The 24,321-nt window shown below is 37.7% G+C and overlaps 1 protein-coding gene across 2 annotated transcripts; it reads left to right on the plus strand.

Moving 5' to 3' along the window:
• Positions 1–24,268, plus strand: PNG1 (peptide-N-glycanase 1). 2 transcript variants are annotated; one of them, XM_089146668.1, is made up of 17 exons: positions 1–293; positions 387–440; positions 524–694; positions 855–953; positions 1,054–1,140; positions 2,154–2,236; positions 4,225–4,338; positions 8,712–8,766; positions 8,840–8,926; positions 11,156–11,211; positions 11,334–11,393; positions 11,523–11,610; positions 11,753–12,517; positions 12,622–12,682; positions 14,818–14,920; positions 23,073–23,207; positions 23,297–24,267. In XM_089146668.1, exons 1-17 carry the CDS (start codon positions 216–218, stop codon positions 23,379–23,381), a joined length of 2,181 nt encoding a protein of 726 aa, XP_089002794.1. In that variant the 5' UTR covers positions 1–215; the 3' UTR covers positions 23,382–24,267. The 2 variants fall into 2 exon arrangements, with proteins under 2 accessions (XP_089002794.1, XP_089002795.1); XM_089146669.1 differs by lacking the exon at positions 4,225–4,338 and having other exon boundaries at positions 23,297–24,268.
• Positions 24,269–24,321: the final 53 nt, after the last annotated feature.

The raw sequence follows: 24,321 nt of genomic DNA on the forward strand, positions 1-24,321 counted from the left end.
GACTTAACCATTGCCGTTGCGTCAACATGGAGCTGAACTTTATCACCTTCGCACAATTACGTAAAGCATAAATGGACAAGAAGACAGAATCCATCAGTAATATCTGCGAAGCAAAGAACAGAGAGAACTGATGCAAAACAACTGCGGTTGAGAATTTATCCCAGGTGTTAATACTCCGAAAAATAGGAAACATCCTCTTCAGTTGGAATTTGGAAATGGTAGCTCGCAAATTCGTCGTTCAACACAACGACTCTCTCTTCGATCTCGACTACGATACAGAAGATGGCTTCGAAGTCTGTCTTTCTCTCACTTTTTTTCCTGAGGAAAGATTTGTTTCTTTATATAATACTAAAGCGAAACTTCGTTTGTTCTTTTATCTATTGCAGGTTCTTAAATTTCAGCTTTTCTCTCTAACTTCAATTCCGCCTGATGAACAAAAGGTAATATATTTATTCAAGTCTCTCTCTGTCATAAAATTTTAGTTCATCCTTGACAATGAGCCGATGTAATTGGCATTGAGAAGATCTTTGGAGGGGAGAATCTGCTCTTAAAGGACGACTCCGATCTCAATTTGGTCACTGATCAACTCCGATTGTCATCGATTGATGAAGTGGGCGAAGGTTCGTCAGTAATCGGCGTCAAGGATGACAATGCGTTTGCACAATCCGATGAGGAATTGGCTCGAATACTTCAGGTTAGTAGGTTTGGGTCACTAATGGTAGCTTCAAATTGAAACAGAGAAAGAAAATAACTAATGGTACAACAAATTCGGTTTGGCTTGGGTTTTGGTTATTGAATTGAAGTTCTGATTTTTTTTTTCTTTCTCTCTCCTCCTTTTTTCTTTGAATTTGAAGGCCGAGGAAGATGCCCTTTTCTTCCAGCAGTTTCGTGCCAGTGAAGACAGGGGACAATTCGAACAAATGATTCGACCTTATATTTCGCAAGTTCTGATGGTAATGTAATTTAATTTCTTGATGTACACCCCTTTTTTCTGTTGGGCTGATATTTCTCCTTAAAATTCGTGATTATAATTTGGACTCTTGATCGCTGCAGTATGAAGATCCAGTGCGCCAAGCAGCAGCTCAGAAAACGGTTCCAGTTGATGAACTGGAGGAGAAAGCATTTATTTCGTTAGCTAAGGTCTCTGGTTGCTCGTCTTAGTAGTTTCCTATTTCAGTGCCTGCATTTATTTACTTGTTTAGGAACAAAGATGTGCCTAAATGTGACAACATGATTCATTTGCATGTGATGTTCCACAATGACTTTCACGGCATAAAAAATTCCTCCAAACTGTGGTTGGAGTAATACAATCTTACATGTCCATGGCCATTAATTTCCTTTCCACTACATGATGACATTTACCGACTTTTGTCCTGTAAAGATATTGCTCAGGATGTCGAACCTTATTATCACTGTTTATATCGTTATTTTTGTGGCATGCTGTCTTAACTAACAGTGTCACCCTGAAAACTCATGGATAGTTGTTGATCCTGTTGCAAGATACACATGGAGTTCAGACTTGGATGCAAACTTTTTTTACTGTCTCTACATACTACTGATCAAGCTGTTTTTTTGGCCAATGTGAAGCAGTCTTGTGATGATATGATTGATTTTGCCTTTTTTTATTATATGTCTGTTAAAACTATACATTCCAGCATTTTATACTTCCAGATTATCTGTGAAGATGCATGGAGCACCCTCTTATTCTGGTTATGATTGTTTATTCATTTGGAATATGTTGAAAAAACTCTAAGCAAAAGAAGGTGATAATTTTGTGACATTGTGCCCAAAGTTGATTTTAATCTTCTTGAAAGAAAATATCCCACAAACAGTCGTTAAAAAATGATGGTTGGAATCCATTTAATTTCAGTTTCTTCTTTTCACCCCCCAACTTGCCTTGCCATCAGCTGTGTTGTGTATGCCTTATCAAAAGGATGTAGTGCTTGATTTTGAAAATCGAAAATCTCAAACTTCTGGTTCTGTTCTATATTATTTTTCTTTCTTATATATTATTACAACATTATCAAGGGCTGACTGAATATCAATGAAGCCGAGTTATTGGTGGCTCAAAATGCTATTGGTACATCCTGTGGTTGCTATCCAGAATTTCTTTTGATGGTCTTCTAATGGTCAACTTTAACCATCTTTTCTAGGAGGGGAACTTCAAACCTTCAAAATCTGAACAAGATCATGCGTTCCTACTGCAATTGCTTTTCTGGTTCAAGCAAACATTCAGGTGCCTTTTGTCTAGCTGCTTCCCTAGTGAAATTATTGAAATTATCAAGTGGAATACATTTGAATACAGTCTAAGTAATTCCTGCTTATCTTCCAAAGTAGAACTAGTTTTGAAATATGTGGTTCTCTATACAATATGTTAGGCTTTGTAGCCTCTGATCTTTTTGACTCCTGCATCCTCAAATTATTTGACTTGTTTTTCCCTGTCATGATTTTTAGAGTTGCTTTACTCTTTAATAAAGTTCAGCCAAGAGTAAGGTATCCAACACGCTTGGACCTTGTATTATTTTGTGTGCTGCAAGATCAATGTAAATTCTGGTACGTGTCGTGGTGAATTTAGGTATGAAATTTCCAGGCAATCCTCTTGGAAAGGAATATCTTGATAGCCCCAAATATCAACCACATGACAATCTGGATGCAGCCCAATCTTTGTGAACAAGTACACCTCAGGTCCCTTGCTGACATGCGAAGTTCAATAGATGCAGTTCGCCATGTGGGGAAAAAAGCATTGAGAAACTAATACAGAGCCTGAGAAGGCCTGCTAAGGTGGGCCGCATGGAGAAAGAATTATGAATAGGAAGTAGAAGGAGAAGGGGAAAATCACATTCACAACTCATGCCGGAGCTTCTCTTCTAAGGGTCTTTGTTAATCAAATTCAATGACTCAAAACCTGAGAAGTCCTCATTCAGTTACATAGTAAATAGGCAACAAGCCTTGTCTCAAAAATAGAAACTTCTCTGAGATAGAAACCAGCTGAAATAGGAAACTACCATGCCAAGTTAATGCTGAGAAAAGGAAACAACTAATAGGATATTCCTACGTAAACTACTCAAGCAATTATAACACTTAAAATAAAGTAATACTAATATTAATATTAATAGTCAAAGTTCTTACCAGACCAGAAATTTGATATAGGCTGAACTCTTGGTCTGGGTTTCCAAAGTGGATCATGACGGTCCTGCCAGGTCCTGGCTACTGCATCAAAAACTCAGAACTAGCAAGTGGGTGCATAGTGTACATGGGGAGGCTATATCATTGAATTTGGGTTCTATCATACATCCAATGATTAGGATGGCCATATCGTCCCTCCATGTGGCAAAAGACATGCCTTTGAGAAAATCCTTTCCTTGTGATTTGCTGGTTAAGTATTGATTTGGTCTGTTTCATTTGTTACTTCCATATTTGGTAGACTAACATCTATTATTAACACATTTTCGTTTCAACTGGGATTATTTTTTTTTTTTGGGGGGGGGGGGGGGGGGGGGGGGTGTTCCAATTTTGATTTTATTGTACTTATTCAGATTACTCTATTTGGTGACACTTTATCTAGAAAGTATCCGTTGAGTAATTAAGATCCCCCCTTTCTTCTACATAGTGGAACAACTCATGAAGTACATCCTCGGTCCGCAGTATTTTATGGAGTTTGGTATGGATATGGTCAATTCTGTATGAACACCACTAAGAGTAGGTCGAATGAGGTGATCAGACACGGTTTTGGTAATATTTATTATATATCAGGAAATCTATAATATGTGAAGGTCTAGTCCACATGGTTATGTGAGTATACTTTTTATTTTCTCTAGATTCTTCTGTATGTAACTGAGGAAACCATACATGGGGTTATGAATATATTTATTATTTAATCAGGGAATCCTTAATATGCTGAAGGTTTACTTCATTTTATCATTGAAGGCCCATATTGTGTAATTGAGAAACTGGAACCATGCGCTCTGTAGGTTGTGTGTCTTAGTGGGTGTATCTTGGAGAAGCAGTCTCAGTTGCATGTTGAACAATATCTTATGGCGCATTCCCAATTGCACATAATGAAATTTCAAATTGGTTTACATGATTTCAAAGTCTAATTTTGTGTTCTTTATGTCTTCCTCTTTTTCACATTTTAATGCATGTGCTTTCATTCTATGCTGGTTCTCTTGTCCCATGCTGCCTCTCAGTAGTTTCTTGTTTCTCTGTGCCTAAAAATTTTTGTAGGTGGGTTAATGCACCATCTTGTGATGGTTGTGGTAGTGAAACCATTAATTATGGGATGGGTGCTCCAATTCCTTCTGAAATTCAATTTGGAGGATCTCGAGTTGAACTTTATAGGTATGTTAGAATCTATGTTCATTTTCATCATGCATCATATTACTGAGAGTTTTTATTATTATTTTTAGTTTGCCTGGTTGGGAGAGTTAGTTACTTGCTTTCCTAGATGTCCTTCTTGTATTTTCTTTTCAGGTAATTTCTTTTGGATATTTTGCATTTGCCTCCCCTGGGTATCCAAAAACCAATTGAGGACATACTATCATTTTTATAATCAAAATACCTTATACTTTTTCAATTTCCTTTCTTCAAATGGTAGCATATTCATTTAGAAGCTTACTCCAATACCAAATTATTGGTATCTCATACCTCTGTTCAAGATTTGGGTAAGTTGAAGAAAATAAATCAAAAGGGCATAAGGGCACTTTGATCATGAAAACGATGGTGTGTCCGTAATTGGTTTTTCTTTTAATACCACCATGGAGGCAAATGCAAAATGTCATTCTTTTTTGACTGAAATTAATTTGGACTGAACCTCAAGGGGTCCAAATGAAAATTATCCTTTTTTTCTACTTCTCTTTTCTCCTTTATGATAGGATCAACTATATGCTGCACATAAGCCCATGTTTGGGTTGCTAATATCTTTGCTAGAGTTGGATTTTGGAAGGTCCTTTTTTGATAATTGATGATATTAAGTGCCAAGCGGTGGCTACTTTATGCAGCTTTTCAGGCCTATTGCTGTTGCCGGCCCAGACGCTGTGTCAGGTGGCCTAGCCAATAAATACAGCCCCTCCTTTTCCTATGATATCCTGTTAAATCCCCCGAGAAATAAAATATACTTTCTACTGTCCACTCTTGCAAGGCTAACAGAGCCTTTGGTTAAAATAGTTGCAACTTGGTTTTTTATTTATTTTTTAATCTGCTTAGGATTTTATCAAAGTGGATCTCATCAAAGCCTTCAAAGTTTTTCCTTTGGTCCCAGTCAGACCAAAGGGATCAACCATAGTTGCCTTTGCCTCATTCTTAGGAAGGATGGTGCTTCCTCTATAGTAGATCTCAGCCCCATTTTCTGTTGTAATTGGCTCTTCAAATTTGTATTCATATTGGTTGTGGATAATAGACACTAGTTGGGTTTTTCTGGTCAGTAACAACCAATCAACCTTCATTCTTGGCAACAGTGTTTATGAAAATGTTCTTCACTGTAATTAGATTTTCAGAGGTTCAAATGGTTTAACTCCCATGCAGCTTTTGTTAAGATTGACATCCATAAAGCTTTTGACTCCTTAAGAGGGGATTTTATTGTAAATGTCATACATGACATATCTTACCCCTCTCTTCATCAATGAGATTCCTCATGAACAGTGTTACAGCCCATATTTTGTGATTTGCTACTATATGTCCCTCCAAAAATGAATATACTTGGAAGGCTCCCCCATCCCCCCCCCCCACCCACCCACCCAAAAAAAAAAAAAAAGGCCACCACCTTTATCTCTGATTATTCTTGGTCTGACAAAAAGTTCTGAAGCCTAGACCAATTGCTTCTGGAGTTAATCAACTCCTTGATCAATGATGGCTCCTCCATTAGATTATGGCTTGCCCTTTGGCATCCCCAAGAGTCTACCGTTTAGTTGGTGATAGAACTGTTTACAGTTTGGATTCCAACAGGATGGCTGAGGTTTTGACATTATCTAGCATGGCGAGTTCATTCCCCCTGCATCCACTCATGTTGTCTGCTATTTGGTATGTTTTTCTGGATATCCCCAAAAGGCCCACTTGAGGTGATAATATTGTTTCTTGTATGCCTTATCCTCCGGGCTCTTAATCTCCAAGTCAGCTGTGACCTCCTTCAAACTTGTAACTCAGTGATTCCCTGGCGCAAATTGGTCTGGTTCAAGTCCCATACTCCCCATCACATCTTCTCTACATGGTTACATGGTGGACCCCTCCCTATTACCCCAGAACGCAATCTTTTTTATGCAGGATTAGTCCATACCTGACCCACATTACATGACCATCTGATTTTGATTGCCCCACCTTATTTTCTGACCCAAGGATAGCTACAAGCCAGTCTTATTTTGGCGAGAATATAATTATTGATCTTGCTGACTTGAAGGGGGATTCACTCCATGTTGCCAGCTTTATTTGGAGGGATATTTCCAGCTCTTATGGCCATCAAGCTTACTGATTTCAAGGAGATGTTTCCATAATCAACTGCTCCCCAGCTTCAGATGAGTTTTCTCCAAAGATTTGCAGTCAAGGTTGCCTATATGGGAGGATTTCAACTAACAGTTAAAGGAGACAATAATTCCCAGATCTCGTGGGTCACTGAAGATCGATTTGACAGCCTGCATAGGGCTGTTATTAGGGACTTCAACTAGCAGTTAAAGAAGACAATAATTCTGTTTGTGTGTGGAAGGTGTTTCATTATCCATAGTTCCTCTAGGCTCCATCTTCTTCCCTGCCCCCAGGTTTTGGACACCCAAAGGAACAGGCACATCCTTGTTCCTTGAGGTCTTGGCTCTTCTTTGCAGCCATCTGGTAGGTTGTAGGCTGCTCCACCCCACCCCAACCCCCAATGGTCTGCCATTGGATTTTAGTAATATTAATTTATTCACCCAAAGAAAACTAATTAGATTGGTTTGCTTTTGTAATTGGCTTTTAATTAAGAAAAGTTAGAGAGAGTTATAGCCTGTTATATAAATGGAGTAGCCTGCTGTATTAGCAGTCAATGAGATTGAGAAATAAAAAACATAGTTTTGTGCGTTGCTCTATGAGGGAGTTTGGAAAGATGCCGTTGGCACAAGACCAAAGTATCATGAGTGGCCATTGTAAGAGGCCTGAGTATGAGAGAGGCTACCCTATCTTCCTCCCTTAGTTTTTTTCTTTTCCCCAGTTTTGTTTATAATTTATTATTCTATAATATCCTACAAAACTGAATATTGATTGAAGTATTCATTCTGTTTTGGACCTGCAGTTTGTCATCCTCTTTTGGACTGGTTATTACTTGTGGCTGATCTACACTAGTTTCCTAATTCAGTGGCAGACCCTCACTATCTTTTTTGTGCTTTTTTTGGAACGTCAATGTAGACATTGACCATCTCTTCTTCAGCTGCCTCCATGATTTTGGAATGCTTTCCTTTCTAGACGCTGACCCCAAAGAAGAACTTTTCCTTTCAAGCAAGAAAGGATTTGGATGGAGATGTCTTTGCTGGTAACTCAGTTTGTGATCATTTTGGCAAGCCTGGTTTTGGAGTCGTTTTTTATTACATTTGTGTGGAAAGCAATCTGTGAAGCTGGACTTCCATACCAAAATCTTTCTGCAGCTATGGGACTTTATCTCATTGATGTCAAAACCAAGTTGCCTTTGGCCCCCTCTAGGTATATAGACTCTGTAGGAATGGGCTCATTTTTGCCTCCTAAGGCTCTATTCGACCTCGTTTTAGTGTGGGAGAGGCTTCTTCTTGCTGTTCTTCTGTTTGTTTATTTATTTATTTTCCCCATTTTCCTTGATGCCCCCTGATTTTCTATCCCCTTTTTAGCAATGAATTTTTCATTCACCCAAAAACAACTTTGTTATAGTTTTTCTTGTGGCAGTGGTCCAGGATGAAGCAGTACTTGTGATATTTCAACTTGGGGCACATTTTTTTTAGTGGTTCCCTTGTGTGATGAACCATAATGAGTTGGTCATTTTAGTGGTTAAGTGGCCATATATGATCCCCAAACTTCAGAAAATCTTGGTCAGCATCTTTAAACATGTTTGAACATTTAGATTGTAAAGAAAACCCACCAAAATGTTAATTAGCTTTGGACCGTAAATTGCTAGTGTATGTCATACCTTGCTGTATATTTGTCTAATATAATCAATTCTAAATGGTATAGAACAAACAAAAATTAATCAAAACTACTAAAATTTGCATTAGGAATGAAATAACAATAACATTAGATGGTATATGCGATGTGTTAACATGGTATATATTACACATTGCATAAATACTTCTTTAAGTACAAATTACATGGTACACCTTGTTCACCAAGAAATGCTAGGTGATTTGGCAAAAATTCTAAAAATCTCAGGGTCTTGTATATCTAGTTTTTCTCTCATAAAGGCCATACCCAATGCACAAGGCTTCCATGTTTAATAGGGCGTGGGAGGGTTAAGTGTATGTGGCCTTACCCTTGTTTCTAGAGATACTGTTTCAAGGACTTGAAGCCATGACCAAGCATTCAGCAGGTGAGCGCTTGATCCAAGTGAATGTGGATTGTTTGCTGTTATCTTGTTGAGAGTTTTTTCAATCTGCAATATGTGCAACCTTTTAATGTGTTCATACTGATTAATCTGTCAGAAACCTTCCATTACTTTCTTGTTGTGCATTGCCATGTTTTTTTCTTTTTCCTATTTGTATACCTCTAACTTTTCAATCCATAACAACCACCAGGTGTATTAACTGCTCTAGAACCACCCGTTTTCCACGGTACAATGACCCAATAAAGGTAATAATTTTTCTTTCATGGTGAAGAACCTTATATTTTTAGGGTGCTGAACTTTTTTTCATTCTGTTTACAGCTTGTAGAAACAAGAAAAGGGCGTTGTGGAGAGTGGGCTAATTGCTTTACACTTTATTGTCGTGCATTTGGCTATGAATCTCGTCTTGTAAGTCATTAGTATCTTCAGAAGATATGAAAAGAAAGTATATGCCTTGTTTGCTTTTATCTTCAAAAGTATCCACGAAGATTCCATTGTTATGGCTGTTTAATAAAAGGCATTCTCAGGTGGTGATTGGCATGTTTTAAAAACAATGGTGTTTAAAGTAACTAAAGAATTTAACTTTATTTCTTTGTTTATATTGGTAGTGTATGTTCCTTGAAAATGCCTTCTAGAAACCCGTGAGTTAAAACTTTAATCAAAGTAACAAGAGGCCATCTATCAGGCCTTATCTAGTATAGGTTTATAAGGCTATCTACAATTATCAGGCCTAGACCAAGCTCAGTATTCATTCCCAGGCCCATCTAAAGTGCAGCCAGTTTGTTTCCTTTTTCATTATGTAGATGATTAGATACAATTGTTTGTTGTGATTAGGCTTGGAAGTAGGCTACTGGAAAGCGTGAATTAAGAGAACTCAGAGATAGATACAGTTAAGGCACACTTTGATATGAATACTGAGAAAAACTCACTTTTGGGACACCCAAAACTAGTGCTTTTGGAGGGGCTCTTAATCTAGCCCTTCCCCCCAATCCCCCCTATTAGCTGTCATATCCCTACTAACCCAAATTGCATTCTATGTTGGAATAGTCCTGAGGACCTTGATCACATTTTCTTCTCTTGCCATTTTTCTAGTTCCCTTTGGAAAAAAGCCCTATCTTCTATTTGGCCCCTCTCGCGGCATCATGCCTTCGGTTTTGCTATGGATTGGTCTTGGATCTTGAGAAATTTCTCAGGCTCCTCCATTTGCGACAAGATTGGCAAGCTTGTTTTCTGTGCTACTATTCATTATCTATGGTGGGAGCGTAATCTTAGTAGTTGGACCTCCAAATCCCGCTCTGTTAACATGATTTGGAAGGCCATCTGTTTTAATGTTCTGCTAGGCTTTTTTTCCATCCCCCACCCCCTTGTTCTTGATACCCCAAGGAACAAGCTTATTGTTGTCTTCTGGGATCTCAGCTCCTCCTTTGGGCCTCCTATCTGACAGTAGGCTTTGTATTTGTCCTCTTTGGTTTTAATTTAATTATTCATTCATCCAAAAAAAAAAAAAATTAGTGCTTTTGAGCATTGTTCACCCCAAGTGAACAACAAATATCTGTTCAATGTCAGGTTACTGTCTTTATGACATATTTGTGATTCAAATATTCATTGGCAAGGGAAATTTAAAACCTACTGACAAATAATAAGAAGCAATGAAGACAAGATATGAGAGATTAAAAGAAGGGGAAAAAATTTGTTTGCATCCTTGAAGACTGGCCTAAAGTAACCCATAAAGGTCCAAACCAAGCAAGCAGTCTATTAGTATAAACATACTACAGTTATTAAGTGACATACATTAAATATGTATACATTAACAATAAATCATTCTATTGCTTTAACGGTATTGGATTTTACAAACCTAAAGTTGATGTAACTATTAGTAGTAAGTACTTCAAAATGGAAACATACATATTATCAATAAAGCATTATTCAAAATTGATCTAAACATAGGTCTGATTTCTAGTTCAAATATGACACTTGGCAAAACAAGCAAGAAAAGCCCAGATTCAGGAACGCATGAAAAAACATTATACAAAACTTCAAGTTCTAGCTTTGAAGTCTGTCCTGGTTCCTACACTTCACTGAGATTCATTGAAACAACTCTTTAAAAGAAAATTTATCATTACTCTTAGGTTGTTTTTGAGTGTAGATGGATCATGGGTCCACTTAGGTTTTGGCCCAATAATTCAAGTATAATTTGTTTTTTTTTTTCAAAAGCTGGGTTTTCCTTTCGGATTTTCGCTAGTATAGTATTTAAGTGTATCTTTGGGTACAAATTCATATTAGTTCTCAATGGTTCAATATAATTGTATTTTTAGATTTTTTATGGATTGGTTCTTTGTTGTATCAATATGTTCAACCTGGATACGTGTTTGCCATATTGATCTGATACATTCTTGACAACTTTGATATAGACTTATGTAGAGCACAGCTCTAGTCATTCTGTTGGTGGGTTTCCAGCTTCTTTCTGTGTGCGAACTCCTAGTGATACACCTTGAGTTTCCAATGATCTTTTTGTGTTTGTCTCTGTTCAACTAAGATTTGAATGGGTCCTTCTTGATTTTGCAACTCAAAGGAGTTTTGGTTTTACCATTTTAGAGGAGGCAAGGTCTTTGTGTGCTTACTTGTACTAAATTGCAGATCCTGGATTTCACAGATCATGTCTGGACAGAATGCTTCTCAAATATGCTGGGAAGGTAATTTTTGCATTTTTTATTTTTGTAAAAATTTCGTAGCTTCCAATTGAAAGTGAAAGATTCCCCTCCCCTGTTCATACTGATTCCAAAGATGTCAAAACTAAAATGATTTGATTACATAGGTGGATGCATCTTGATCCTTGTGAAGGGGTGTATGACAGGCCGTTGCTGTATGAAAAGGGGTATTTTCTCTCCTTGCAATTATCCATTACATTGTGACTTATGTCACTGAATCTGCACTGTATTGGAAAATTGGGCTTCTATTTACTATTTTATTTGTCTTAATTTTTGCTTTACATGTTTTTTTTAAGCTGGAACAAGAAATTGGATTATGTAATCGCCATCGCAAAAGATGGAGTGCGTGATGTCACTAAAAGATATACAAGAAAATGGCATGAGGTAATTGTAAAGCAGTCACAGGGTCATGGTATTTGATTTGCCTTTCCTTAAATGCAATCTTGGTGAAGATTAAATTAATCATCTCCTTTCACTATCTTTTCTGTTGATTTATGGATGGAGTGATAATGTATTACTTTTCCAGGTTCTGTCTAGGCGGAATATTACAACAGAGCCTGTTGTCTCTGCTGTTCTCTCTGATATAACAAAAGACTGCCGAAAAGGTTTTACAGCTCAACAGCTTGCTGTAATAGAGGATCGTGACAGGAAAGAAGTCGATGAACTTGAAACAGGCCTCCCTTCTCAAAGTGATGGTTCAATCTCATTACCAGGAAGAAGAAGTGGCGCTAAGGAATGGCGGATAGCACGATCTGAACTGGGTTCTAATGAGAATAACTCTTTGAGTTCTTCTGAATGCCCAATCCGTTTATGTGTTGATGAGCATGTTACATGCATTCTCAACGCATTTTGTTCTATGCTATCTCAATTCATAGAGAATGATGTTCCTAAACCTAATATTCTTGAAGTCCTAGAGATGGTTAAAAGGGGACTTTTGGATCTTAAAAAGGCATCTTTTAGATCAAGGAGTGGTTCCATAAGTTTGGAAACAATTGCTTTAAAAAAAGTCATGCTGCAAACAATTTCTTCTATAGAAGTCTTACTTGATTCCCTTTCATTGAAGAGTGAAAAACTGGAGGCATGTGGGAAGGTGAACTTTTGTTTGGCTGGTGATCCTGTCAAAACTTCTATTGCTTTACCGGTTGCATTGGATGCTCTAGATGACTTCATTGAATATCTTACAAATAGTGACAGCTTCGGCAAAGATTCCTTTAATTTACCACTTCTGAAGCCAAATAGAATATCTTCTGGTCTAGTCCTTGCCAGTGGTGAAGAGCTTCCTTTTGGAATTGTAAGTTACAATCTAGTTTGTAGATTTATGAAGTCACTATTCTGATTGGTATTCGTGGAGAGTTTACTAAACTGTATCGTGTTGATGTTCACAATAAATTTCAGGTCACTTCAGCATTTGATGGTATTCGCACATCTAAATGGGAGGAACCAAATGGAGCAAAAGGTATTTACAATAAAGAACTGGTTATTGTAGTTTGGCAGTCAATAATAGAAAAACAGAATAAGAAGACACTGAAATACTAATCACATGCTTTTTCTGGGCAGGATGTTAGAAAACCAATCAGGCAACGAAGCCTCCTTAGATTTTCAAAAAACTTGTGTATAATTAGGTAGATATTAGGTCAATAATGAGGAGTTGGAGGATTCAGTGTAAAAGGGGTTTTTGGTTCTGAGAATTAAAATGAGCATTTAGGTTGGGGGTTTTGAAATGGGCAAATGGTCCTTCTAACAGTACCCATGGCTGCTATTGAGAATAGCAGCATGAGTAAAAATTATAAATAGCAATGTCTTGGTTGCTATATTTTGAAGTGCAACATGCAGATTGAGATTACACATGTTTCTGAATACTCTGGGTTCAGCAATGTAAAATAATAGAATTTAAAGAACAGAAATATCAGAGTAAATATAAATACATAATATTCTTGCAATACAATAGGAACCAATAAGTTAGCACAACCAACAATACTAGACAGTACATTTTGCATCCAGCAACAAAAGCACAATTTAGTTTATTTGAATTACAAACAGAAGAGTTATGATTGATACAATCTTTCACATGGTTCTGGGTCCTGACCAGCGCTTTTGATATGACTTTGAATAAGACTTGCATTCGATGCTAGTTTAAAAGTTCTTATATCCACAGTTGGCGTAAAATTAGACAAGCATCAATTCAAACCTTCAAACACAGTAAAAATTAAGAAATAGTAAAATAACATTAAGCAGAAGGCTTAGAAGGGGGGGAAATCTTTAATTACATTAAATTCATTGGATGATCAAATGTTCATTTGGAACAATTTTGTTGGATCAATTGATGGACAATGTAGGCCCCACTATGTAATAGCCACTGCTTTTCATATTCTGCATCAGAAGATTCTTATGAAGTATTGCTCTTTGCTTGCATTTCTAATTGATTAATCCTTAAGTATTTTTATACTTCATTGTTTTCTAACTTTATCACCAATTTGGACAAATTTGATAATTAATTTCAGCTGCATACCTTTATCATACAAACCCAGCTAATACTTTTAACCACCACTAAAGACATTTGAGTTTGTCCATATGAGTCCCCACTGCCCCCATTCTATTCTGAGGCTGTTGTAGATGACTACAAATAGATGTCGAAACCATGGAGTCTTCTTATGGGAGTAAAAGTAGTCTTTCCATTAGTGCCATTGTATGTATTGCCTTAAATGGCTAACTGGAGATAACATTAAAACAGCCTCGCCTTCAGCCAGTTAAAATGAATATTAGGTGACTGGTTATGATTCTTATGACCTGACATTGTATTGCTTTAGCTATACTTTCCTCTCAGTCCTAGACATCCATCGTCCATGATGGTCATAGTTGTCAAGGCCTTTTTTGGGTCAAGGCAACCTAGCCTCGCCTTGTCACCTTGCTTGGTGTCGCCTTGGTTTTCCTTGTCGTCTATTGCCTCGTCTTGTCACTTTGACAACTATGATGATGGTTCAGTGAGGTCAGTGCAGTAATGCCTTAGTAGTGCATCTCTTGCATGCCAAATCTTTAGGTATGTATGAAGTCAATTTTGGTTTGTCTCCTGACTACCGTGAGGTGTCCTCTTTTTCTGATACTGGTCAATATATTCCCCTTCACTCAAAATACTTGCATCAAAATTAGCATCACAATAATGATAACAAATTAGTTTATAATCATATCCCTTTAACTTTGTATATATCTTGTTATGTCGGCATCAATTTTCATTTTTCAGCATTAAGTCTTTAAAAGATAAGCAGAATGTATATATCATGGAGATTTTAAAAGGAAAAAGCAAAGCAATATCTATGTTATTTTGGTTTTAGGTTGATATTGCCAAGGAGCCATCTATTGGGACCCACAGTAAGAAAACAGTTACCTAGTGATAAAAATTATTAGGAGTCATACAAAAATTCTGTTTTTGAATGGGATTATGAGAAATGCATCTCCATTTATGTGCCAAAATGATCAAATGCCCAATGCATGCAGTGGCTGACCTTACTCAAAGTATCATGTGTACTTCTCACAGTGATTTTAGTGTGTTGTTTTCACCATCATCTATGCATATAATCGATTCTAATCATGTAGGTGGTTGGATAATGTACAAAGTAAAGGATAATCAGATGCTTGATCTTGAGGTGTATGAATTGATGTCAGCTAATGATGCTCCTGAAAGAGATCCGATGGACTGGTAAGTTGTTCTGACCACCTGTTTGCAGACTGTTGTGAGTATGCTTTTTAAGCATCATATTACCTAAAAGATATTTACAGTAAATAAGAATATGCTAAAAGTGACAAAAAAAAATAGTGGGTATGTGCTATATGTTGAAGCTGCTTTCATTATATCCCATCCTCGGCTGATTTGATCAGGCGTGCTACTCTCTAAAAGCTTGCCCTTAAAAGGATAAATTTGACCCAGCTAAGCCAACCCTTGCCTCCAATGGCTCCAATGGATTTTCTATTCCATAGAAAGCAATCAACTCTAGGAAGACACACTTAGTCCAACTCTTTTCAGGCTGCACAATGTCTGCTTGTTCTTTTTAAACATATTAAAGCCAGCTTAGAATTCTATATGATGTCATGAAGTATAATTTGAACGTTTCCAATGTAAAATATAGATCTTAATGGCAAATAAATTGTATTTTCTTCCTAGCTTGTCTATTAATATTTTCCTGTTAATATGTTTTTATGTATGCATATATAGGGAGTATTTGAGTAGCACCTCAGTAGGTAAATTTAGAATTTGACACCTTCTTTTGATTGCTGTCTTTTTGTTGGATTCTACTAGGAGTTCAATTAGAGTTTGTATAGGAGTTAAATTAGAGTTTGTATTCATGTAAAATTTTATTCCTTGTAATAGTGTACTTTCCACTTAATTATAAATAGAGGACTTGAGATCATTGATCAATAAGCCATTCTACCAATATCGGGTTTCTCAACATGGCATCAGAGCCTAAGTTCGATTAGGGAAGAGAAGAAAAGAAAATCTCACTGAGGAAGACCAATCCTACCTCCATTACTGAGATATCTCTCCAGCCTCTGCTTCCGCTATCAACCCAATCTCTCCAAAAGCTATCGCTGCTGCAACCAAACATCTTCTTCTTCGTCAGCAACATCCCATCGCACTTAACAGAACTTTCACTTCAACCTTGCTTCCGCCATCGACCAAAGAAACAAAAAAAAAAGGGAAGAAACAAATTCCATCGACTCTGCTTGCTTCATGCAATGAGACTACGATTTGATTCTTCCATCAAACCATCGCCATTGACATCGCCATCGCCATCGCCATCGCCTCCACCATCACCATCGACATCAATCTGCTTCCAGCTTCCAGCGAGACTGCGAGTTGTTTTCCAGTGAGACTACGATTTGCTTTCACCATCGATCCATCGCCATCTCCATCACCTTTGCCATCACCATCATCATCCTAGGTACACCATCGCCTCTGCCTTTGCGATTTGCAATTTGTTTTAAGCTAGGGACGATGATTCTGAAATCCCTTTAAGCCCATCGCCTGACTAAACCAGACCAATCCTCCATTGGCCAAACCATATTTTGTATATATATATATATATATATATATATATATATACATATTTATTGATGTTTCAGGGGTTCATACTTTTTAGGATTTAAAAAAAAAAAAAAAAAAAAACCCTTTGTTCGGCTATTGTATTCTGCGATGTTTCTATTACTTTGGAAGGGTGAACGCTGAAGAACTGCAGATGATTTTGTCAACATGACAACTATTGATGGTGCTCCTGCTCCCACTGGCTCCGAACATTACCCCACTCTTCATCCTAAGCTTTGATGGGACAAATTATTTGATTTGGTCCCGATCTGCTTACCTGACTATTGCCGGAAGAGGACTTGTTGGACACATTAAGGGCACCACTATCAAACTTACTACCACAGGCGTTTCACAGGATAAATGGATCTTGAATGACTCTTATTATGTCATTTCTCTTGAATTCCATGATTCCAAATATTGTCCGTGGATTTCTATTACTTGATATTGCAGCCCAAATCTGGAAGGCTACTACTGAAACATATGGACAGTTGGGGAATGATGCACAGGTTTATGAGCTCCGAAAGAAACTTCATGGGACTACCCAAAAGGAACTGATTGTGGCCCAATATTATGCCGCGTTGCGATCTCTTTGGCAGGAGTTGGATCATTATGGGGTTTATCATCCCAATATCCCACTAACCCAGATGATGTGAATACTTAAAGGAAGCACATTGATAAGATTCGGGTATATGACTTCTTGGCAGGTTTGAATGTGGAGTACGATCAGATCAGAGTGCAAGTCTTAAGTCGTTCTCCCTTTCCTACACTAGAACAGTCTTATGCTCTTGTTCAATGTGAGGAAAGTTGTCGATTAGCCAAGCTTCATACTCTTATTATGGAGAAATCAGCTTTACAGTCTGCTCGCACTAAATTTGATCCAACTAAAGAGATTGTCAAGTGTGAGCACTGTCACAAACTATATCATACCAAGGCAACTTGTTGGAAACTACATGGGAAGCCTACTGAAATTGAGCAAAAATGAGCACAAAGAAAGGGAAAACCAAAGGCTAATCTTTTTGAAACAGTTTCCACCACACCCTCTGCAGACGTTGGTTTTTCACAGGAGGAGTTTTCTACTCTGCAACGTATTCTGCAGTCTTCTACTGCCGATATAGCCTCGACCACTGCTTCCTCTACTACCCATACCAACTCCTACCTTGCTACTTCAGGTAAAACTTTTACAGGCTTTCAAGTTTCTTCAATTTTTACTCCTTGGATCATTGATACAGGAGCCACAAATCATATGTCAGGTTTGTCCTCCTCTTTCTTACAATACTCTCCAACTTCTAGAAAGGAGTTTGAATTGTTGATGGCTCCTATTCTTCCATTGCTAGAAAAGGGACCATTCAGCATTCTCCATTACTTTCTTTGTTTAAAGTTTTACATTTTCCCTCTTTCTCTACTAACTTGCTCTCTATCAGTAGTCTTACACATGACTTAATTTTGCTCTCTAGCAGTAGTCTTACACATGACTTAATTGTAAAGTGATTTTTTTCCCATCTTACTGTGTCTTCCAGGATCTGGTCACGGGGAAGGAGATTGGACGTGGTAAACTAGACAATGGACTTTATTTGCTCGAGCCAATTGGAGGATTTGCTTCTACTTTGACTACATCTTCTAATCCAGTCCATTCAGTAATATCCGACCTTCATCAATGGCACCATAGGCTAGGTCACCCCCCTCTAGGAACTCTTAAGAAAATATTTCCTTATTTGGTTTCTTCTTGTAATGAGGACAATTTTTTTTGTGAAGCCTGCATTTTTGCGAAGCAGACTCGTTCTACTTATTTACCTTCTCTTCATAATAGAAAAACTATTCCTTTTATGCTAATTCATACTGATGTGTGGGGTCCCTGCCAACGTGTGTCTATTACTAGCCATAGGTACTTTGTTACTTTTATTGATTGTCACTCTCGTTCTACATGGATTTATTTTTTAAAACAAAAAAAATAAGGTTTTCGATGTTTTCATGATTTTCATAATATGATTAAAACTCAGTTCAATGCCACTGTGAAAATCCTTCACAGTGACAATGGAACAGAGTATATTAGTGGTGAATTTCAGAGATATCTCTTTGACTCTGGCATAATACACCAAGAGCGTTGCATTGAAATGGCTGCCCAAAATGGGGTTGCCGAAAGGAAGAATCGGCATCTCTTAGAGATAGTTCATTCCATTATGATTGCTATGAATGCACCTGACCAATACTGGAGTGATGCTATACTCACTGTTTTTTACCTTATGAATAGGATGCCTTGTAGGATACTTGGTTTTAAATGTCCTAATGAGATTCTTCAGGGAGCCTCTTCTTTTGTTATTCCCCCAAAGGCTTTTGGATGCGTGTGTTATGCTAGAATCACAGCCCACCAGAGTAAGCTGGCTCCCCGTGGCCTACGCTGCATATTTTTGGGGTATTCTACAACTTAGAAAGGGTACAAATGTTGTCATCCTCCTTCCAGGAAAACCATTGTATCCATGGATGTAATTTTTAATGAGTCTTTCCCTTACTATACACCTCTCTAGGGGGAGAGCCCTAGAGGAGAGGTGTTCTTTCCGACTCTAGATCTTCCTATCACACATCAACACAACTTAAGAGTCCCAGAAGAGTTTCTTGATCAGGGGGAGACTTCGGCCAGTATATCTGAGGACTCTAATCCTCCCCCTTCGTTTTCTGAACCATGTGAAGAACCTAGCCAGGGGGAGACCACTCCTGTGAGACACACTATTGGGGTCTTTCAAAACCAAATTGACCAGAATAAGGAGGTGCAAACTTATCAGAGGAAGAATTACAACCGGATAAAGCAGGTGGAGAAAGGTGATACGTTACCACTTCGGTCTCCTGCTCCAGAATCAGATTCTACTGTTCCCCTTAAGGTATCTTCTTCTAATCTTCCTATTGCTGTTAGAAAAGGGGTCAGATCTTGTACTCAACATCCCATAGCTAAGTATGTTTCTTATAACTCTTTGTTTGACTCCTACCATGCTTTTATATCCTCTCTGTCATCTATATCTATTCCTAAAAGTTGGCAGGAAGCCTATGCTGATAAGAGATGGAAGGCAGCTACGGTAGAGGAAATGTAGCAATGAAGAAAAATGAAACTTGGGAGCTGGTTACACTTCCTCCAAGAAAAAAACCAGTGGGCTACAAATGGGTATTTGTGGTTAAACAAAATATGGATGGATCAGTCAACAAGTTGAAAACTGGACTAGTTGCAAAGGGGTTTACCCAGACCTATGGGATTGATTATCGGGGACCTTTGCCCCTGTTGCAAAACTAAACATTGTCAGAGTTCTGTTGTCTGTAGCTGTGAACAAAGACTAGAATTTGCACCAACTAGACGTAAAGAATGCCTTCTTACATGGGGAGTTAGTAGAAGAAGTCTATATGGAAATCCCACATGGTTTCTCCGATGACAATACTGCAGGGAAAGTTTGTCGGTTGAAGAGATTCAATTTATCGGTTAAAATAGTCTCCTAGATGCTGGTTTGGACGCCTCTTGAAGGCAATGATTCTATTAGGTACAAGCAAAGCAATGTTGATCATACACTATTTGTCAAGAAGTCAAGTATTAACATCACACTTCTCATTGTCTATGTAGACGATATTGTCATCACAGGGAATGATGGTGAAGAAATTCAAAAGTTGAAGGACTTTCTTGGTAGAGAGTTTGAAATTAAAGATCTAGGGAAGTTACAATATTTCTTAGGGATTGAGGTGGCTCGATCAAAGAAATGTATATTCCTATCCCAAATAAAGTATGTCCTAGATTTATTATCAGAAGTGGGAATGTTGGGGTGTAAAGCAGTTGATACCCCTATTGAAGCTGGAGCTAAACTTAAAGAAAAAGAGGGAGAACCAATGGACAAAGAAACATACCAAAGGCTGATAGGGAAGCTTATTTACTTGTCCCACACCAGGCCAGACATCGCTTATGCTATAGGGATAGTGAGCCAATTCATGCATGATCCATATTTAGCTCATATGAAGGTCATTACCAAAACTACAATATTTGAAGGGAACTCATGGAAAATGAATACTTCTCATCCACCCACCGATAATCTAAAGTAGAAGCATCCTGGGCTGGATCTCTCAAACAGGAAGTCAATTTCAAGTTACCTTGGTTGGAGGTAACTAGTTACTGGAGAAGTAAGAAACAGAATGTGGTAGCTTTATCTAGTACCAAAGCTGAATATAGAGCTATGGTTCATGAAGTTTGTGAGCTACTATGGTTAAAAGGCTTGCTGCAAGATATTGAAGTCCAAGTTCCAAACCCTATGATGTTATATTGTGACAACAAGGCTGCTATTAGTATTGCTAATAATCCAGTGCAACATGATCAAATTAAGCACATTAAAATTGACATGTTTTTTGTCAAAGGAAAGTTGGAACAAGGGCTTATTTGCATGCCTTTTGTAAGATCTGGAGACCAAGTAGCAGATGTTTTCACTAAGGATTTGAAAGAAAGAGATTTCCTTCCTATTGTAGGCAAGTTGGGCATGACTAATATCTATGCCTCAACTTGAGGGGGAGTGTTGGATTCTACTAGGAGTTAAATTAGAGTTTGTATTCATGTAAAATTCTATTCCTTCTAATAGTGTACTTTCCACATAATTATAAATAGAGGGCTTGAGATCATTGATTAATAAACCATTCTACCAATATCGGGTTTCTCAACACTTTTTTTTGGGGGGGTGACTTAAGAGGGAGAAGGGGAGAGAAAGCGGGCAGGGGGGGGGGGACATGGACTACATCCTACTAGGGGGCTGCAAAGTAGAGTGGAAAGAACAATGTGCATGTTCAGTGTCCAAGATCGGGGGCAAGGGAGAAGCTGTAGCCTATGGGAAACATCAAAGCAGATGGCTTTCCAAATCAAATCTAAGGATCCAAAGTTGGAGGTCCATCTCTTTATGTTGTTCTTTGTCTTTTTTCTTTCTTCTTCTTTCTTTCTTTCTTTTTTTTTTTTTTTTTTTTTTTGAGTTAGCATAGAAAAGTTTTTCAAAATTGATTTGAAAATGACTTATCATTATGTCATTGTCTTGCACATTAGTTCAAATATACATGTGAAATGACAAAAAAATTTACCACTTGTATAATTATGCAAATTATAATAGTTCCACGAGTTCCATTGAAATAGATATCCCTTTCCCAATACTTCTCTCTTTCCAAAGCATCCAACAGAAGTCCCCATGAAATGTGTTTGCCATGGAAGCATTTTAAGCGAACATTAAGTATACTTGTTCCTTCTTGTGAGTAGGGTGTTTGCTTCATGCCATGTATGCTTTTCAATGCAAGTACATTTCCTGATTGGAGATCTGGAACTTTGCAAAACCAGCTTCACCTGTACAGAGAATAAGACATGGGGGCAAATTATTAACTTGAGAAGTGAGATCCTACCTTCCAGGTCAAGTAGTCTTCTCTACTAGCAGAAACAGTCCACCAGATAGAACAGGAAATGAAACAGCAGAAAGGCTGATCAGAACCATTTCAGCAACTCACCAAACTATCTCTGCAAGATAGAAGAGGTTTGACCTGCATAGACTCTTCTAGTTGTATGAGACAGGATTCTGATGGTTAAAAGAGAACGGATACTCTGACCTATAGTTTACTGAGAGACTAAAATAAATGGTGAAAGAGATAACAGGATAGGAATGCACCTGCTTTGGTTGTGGAATCCACCAAAATCCCCTGGAATCCAAGGAGTTGAACCTTAGAATCCACTTCGAAAATAGAACTTCCTCAATGGTGTACTTGAAGAAAGCTTCAGTACCACATCAATGAGAAGCCTTGTCCCAACTAAATGGGATTGCAGAAGAAAGCTTTAGTACTATTGCTCATAATTTCTTGCATTAGGCACAGTCCAGTAGGCCACTACATCTCTATTATATAATTCATACATTGACTGTTTCAGCGTTTCAGCCACCTTGATAACTTAAAACAAAATTACTATTTGGAATGATAAAATCAGACTTGAATCTATGACTCCTTTTCAAACTTGAACTCAAAGAAAAAAACAGAACATTGATTTGAAATAACATTTGGACTCGAGCTCCTAATGATTTTAGTACTTGGTGAACTTTTTAACTTGTAATTAATTCAAATAATTTGCAAAACATGAGCTAAAAATTAAAGTTGGACTAACATGCCTATTGTTTCCAATATTTGGCGTTATAAATGAGTTAAATAGACCCACAAACTTTTATTAAACTAGTCTTGTAGTCGTAGTTTCTATCCCTTAGCTTGGGCTCATTAAAGTAGTCTATTATAGCAAAAAATTTCCTTGGATCAAAGGCTTAATACACAACATAACCCAAACCCTATTTCCACTAAAATAGCCTTTGATTTTAAAAGAGTGTTGTGATGGATATCAGCCTGCCCATGGCCAAATTGAGTGGTTTTGCCTTCAAATGTTGATTATTGCTGTTGTTATTTATTTATTTTTGAATTACCTTCAATTTGAACCATTTTGCTGATAAAGTCCTGGGCGGGTATTTGTATTGAGCTCAGGAAGTACCCATATGTATTTGTCGATGCAGCCGATCTGATGCCATTTTTGTAAAACCATGGATTATCTGCATCACTATTCCCTTTATTGTGTTTATAACATTTATGGTGAACTTTGTCCTGTCGTTCCTTTTATGCATGAATCACTTGATTTTCTTTGCAGTATTGTTTTTCCATTGAAGGCCATATGTCAGGGAAGTCTCTGTTTGGTACGTTGTTTGGTGCTACAAGCCTACAATAATACCTGGTACTTATGATCAATGCATTTCAGGATTGTTGAAGGAAGTGATGATGGGGGCGCCAGTTGGTATGTCTTGGATAAGCAAACTTCACAGATGTTTGAGAAACGCTTCCAGAGGAAGACCTTTAAGATTCATTCAGTAGGACGCTTGTCAAATGCTTTCAGGTAAATATCCAAAAGTCAAATTTTCTTTTACATTCTTAAAAGCATCCTCTGTTGTGTTTACCTCTACTTTGTTGTGTTAAAATTGGCAGGTTTAGATTTTTGGCTGTTCGAGATGTTCAAGCAACATCACGACTACAAATAGGTAGCATTGACCTCTTTGCAAGAAACAATTAGTGCCTAATATGCAGCATTCGCCTCTTTGCAGAACAAGTTTGTCCGTTTCAAGCGACATTGTAATAGGATATCAGCAACTAAAATCACCATGTTGTAGAGTTACCATCTGATTAGATGTCTCTGAAAATATGTAAAGTTATTGTCTTTTATTTATTAGTAGCAGTGTAGCACTGATTGTGTATGTATTAAGGTTCCAAAGTTAAGCTACTCACTACTGGTTGAGTACTCAGTTTGCTGAACAGGTGTGCAATTTCTACTGGGATCCATGAACTGACCCCATTAAGTTAGCATAAGGTTGAATTACTGTGTGAAGATGCTCCCTGATCTGCAGAAAGTTTGTGGAATTGCTTCCACTCCGGTTTTCTTCATGTAATCTTATTTTCTACAGCTGAATCAGTAATTCAGGACTCCAAGACCTCATAGGGATGTATAATTCATCGGAATTTGATACTAAAGGGATCTTTGTGTGTGTGTGTGTGTGCTTTGGGTTTTTGTTGGGTTGGGGAGGGGGCGTCTTGTGATTTATTTATTCCTGGGTTTTTCTCAGAATATCTTGCCCAAAGGGCTCTAACACAGTATATGGCGTTTGTCTTTCATGTTAGCCAGAAGTTTTATTTCTTCTCCTGCCCAATAAAAAAAACCCATTATTTCTTCATCTGCTTGTGGTTGGAGGAAATTTCATCTTCTAAATATAGACGATACACTTGAGGTTCCATACATAGACCAACAGGAAAGAAAAGTGGGGAAAAAAACTGGTTACTGTGTCCTTATCTTATATGTTGCCTATGAACTCCACATCAAACAGAAGAACCGAGTCTGGAGGAATGATACAAGAGCCTGCACCATAAAAAGCCATGAGAAACATCTTAGTACCTCAAAATAGATATGTATATTTTTTTGGTTTTTTATTTGGGGGGTATAAAGGTAATGTTTATTTAGA

The sequence above is a fragment of the Hakea prostrata genome, chromosome 2 (genome assembly GCF_041222555.1).
Source record: "Hakea prostrata isolate BN-2017 chromosome 2, UWA_Hpros_2, whole genome shotgun sequence".
NCBI classification, from domain to species: Eukaryota; Viridiplantae; Streptophyta; class Magnoliopsida; order Proteales; family Proteaceae; genus Hakea; species Hakea prostrata.

Coding starts and splice junctions, on each gene's coding strand:
- PNG1 (XM_089146668.1), top strand. CDS start 216: ATGGTAGCTCGCAAATTCGTCGTTCAACACAACGACTCTCTCTTCGAT. Junction 441..523: donor TTCCGCCTGATGAACAAAAG/GTAATATATTTA, acceptor GGCATTGAGAAG/ATCTTTGGAGGGGAGAATCT. Junction 12,683..14,817: donor GGAACCAAATGGAGCAAAAG/GTATTTACAATA, acceptor CTAATCATGTAG/GTGGTTGGATAATGTACAAA.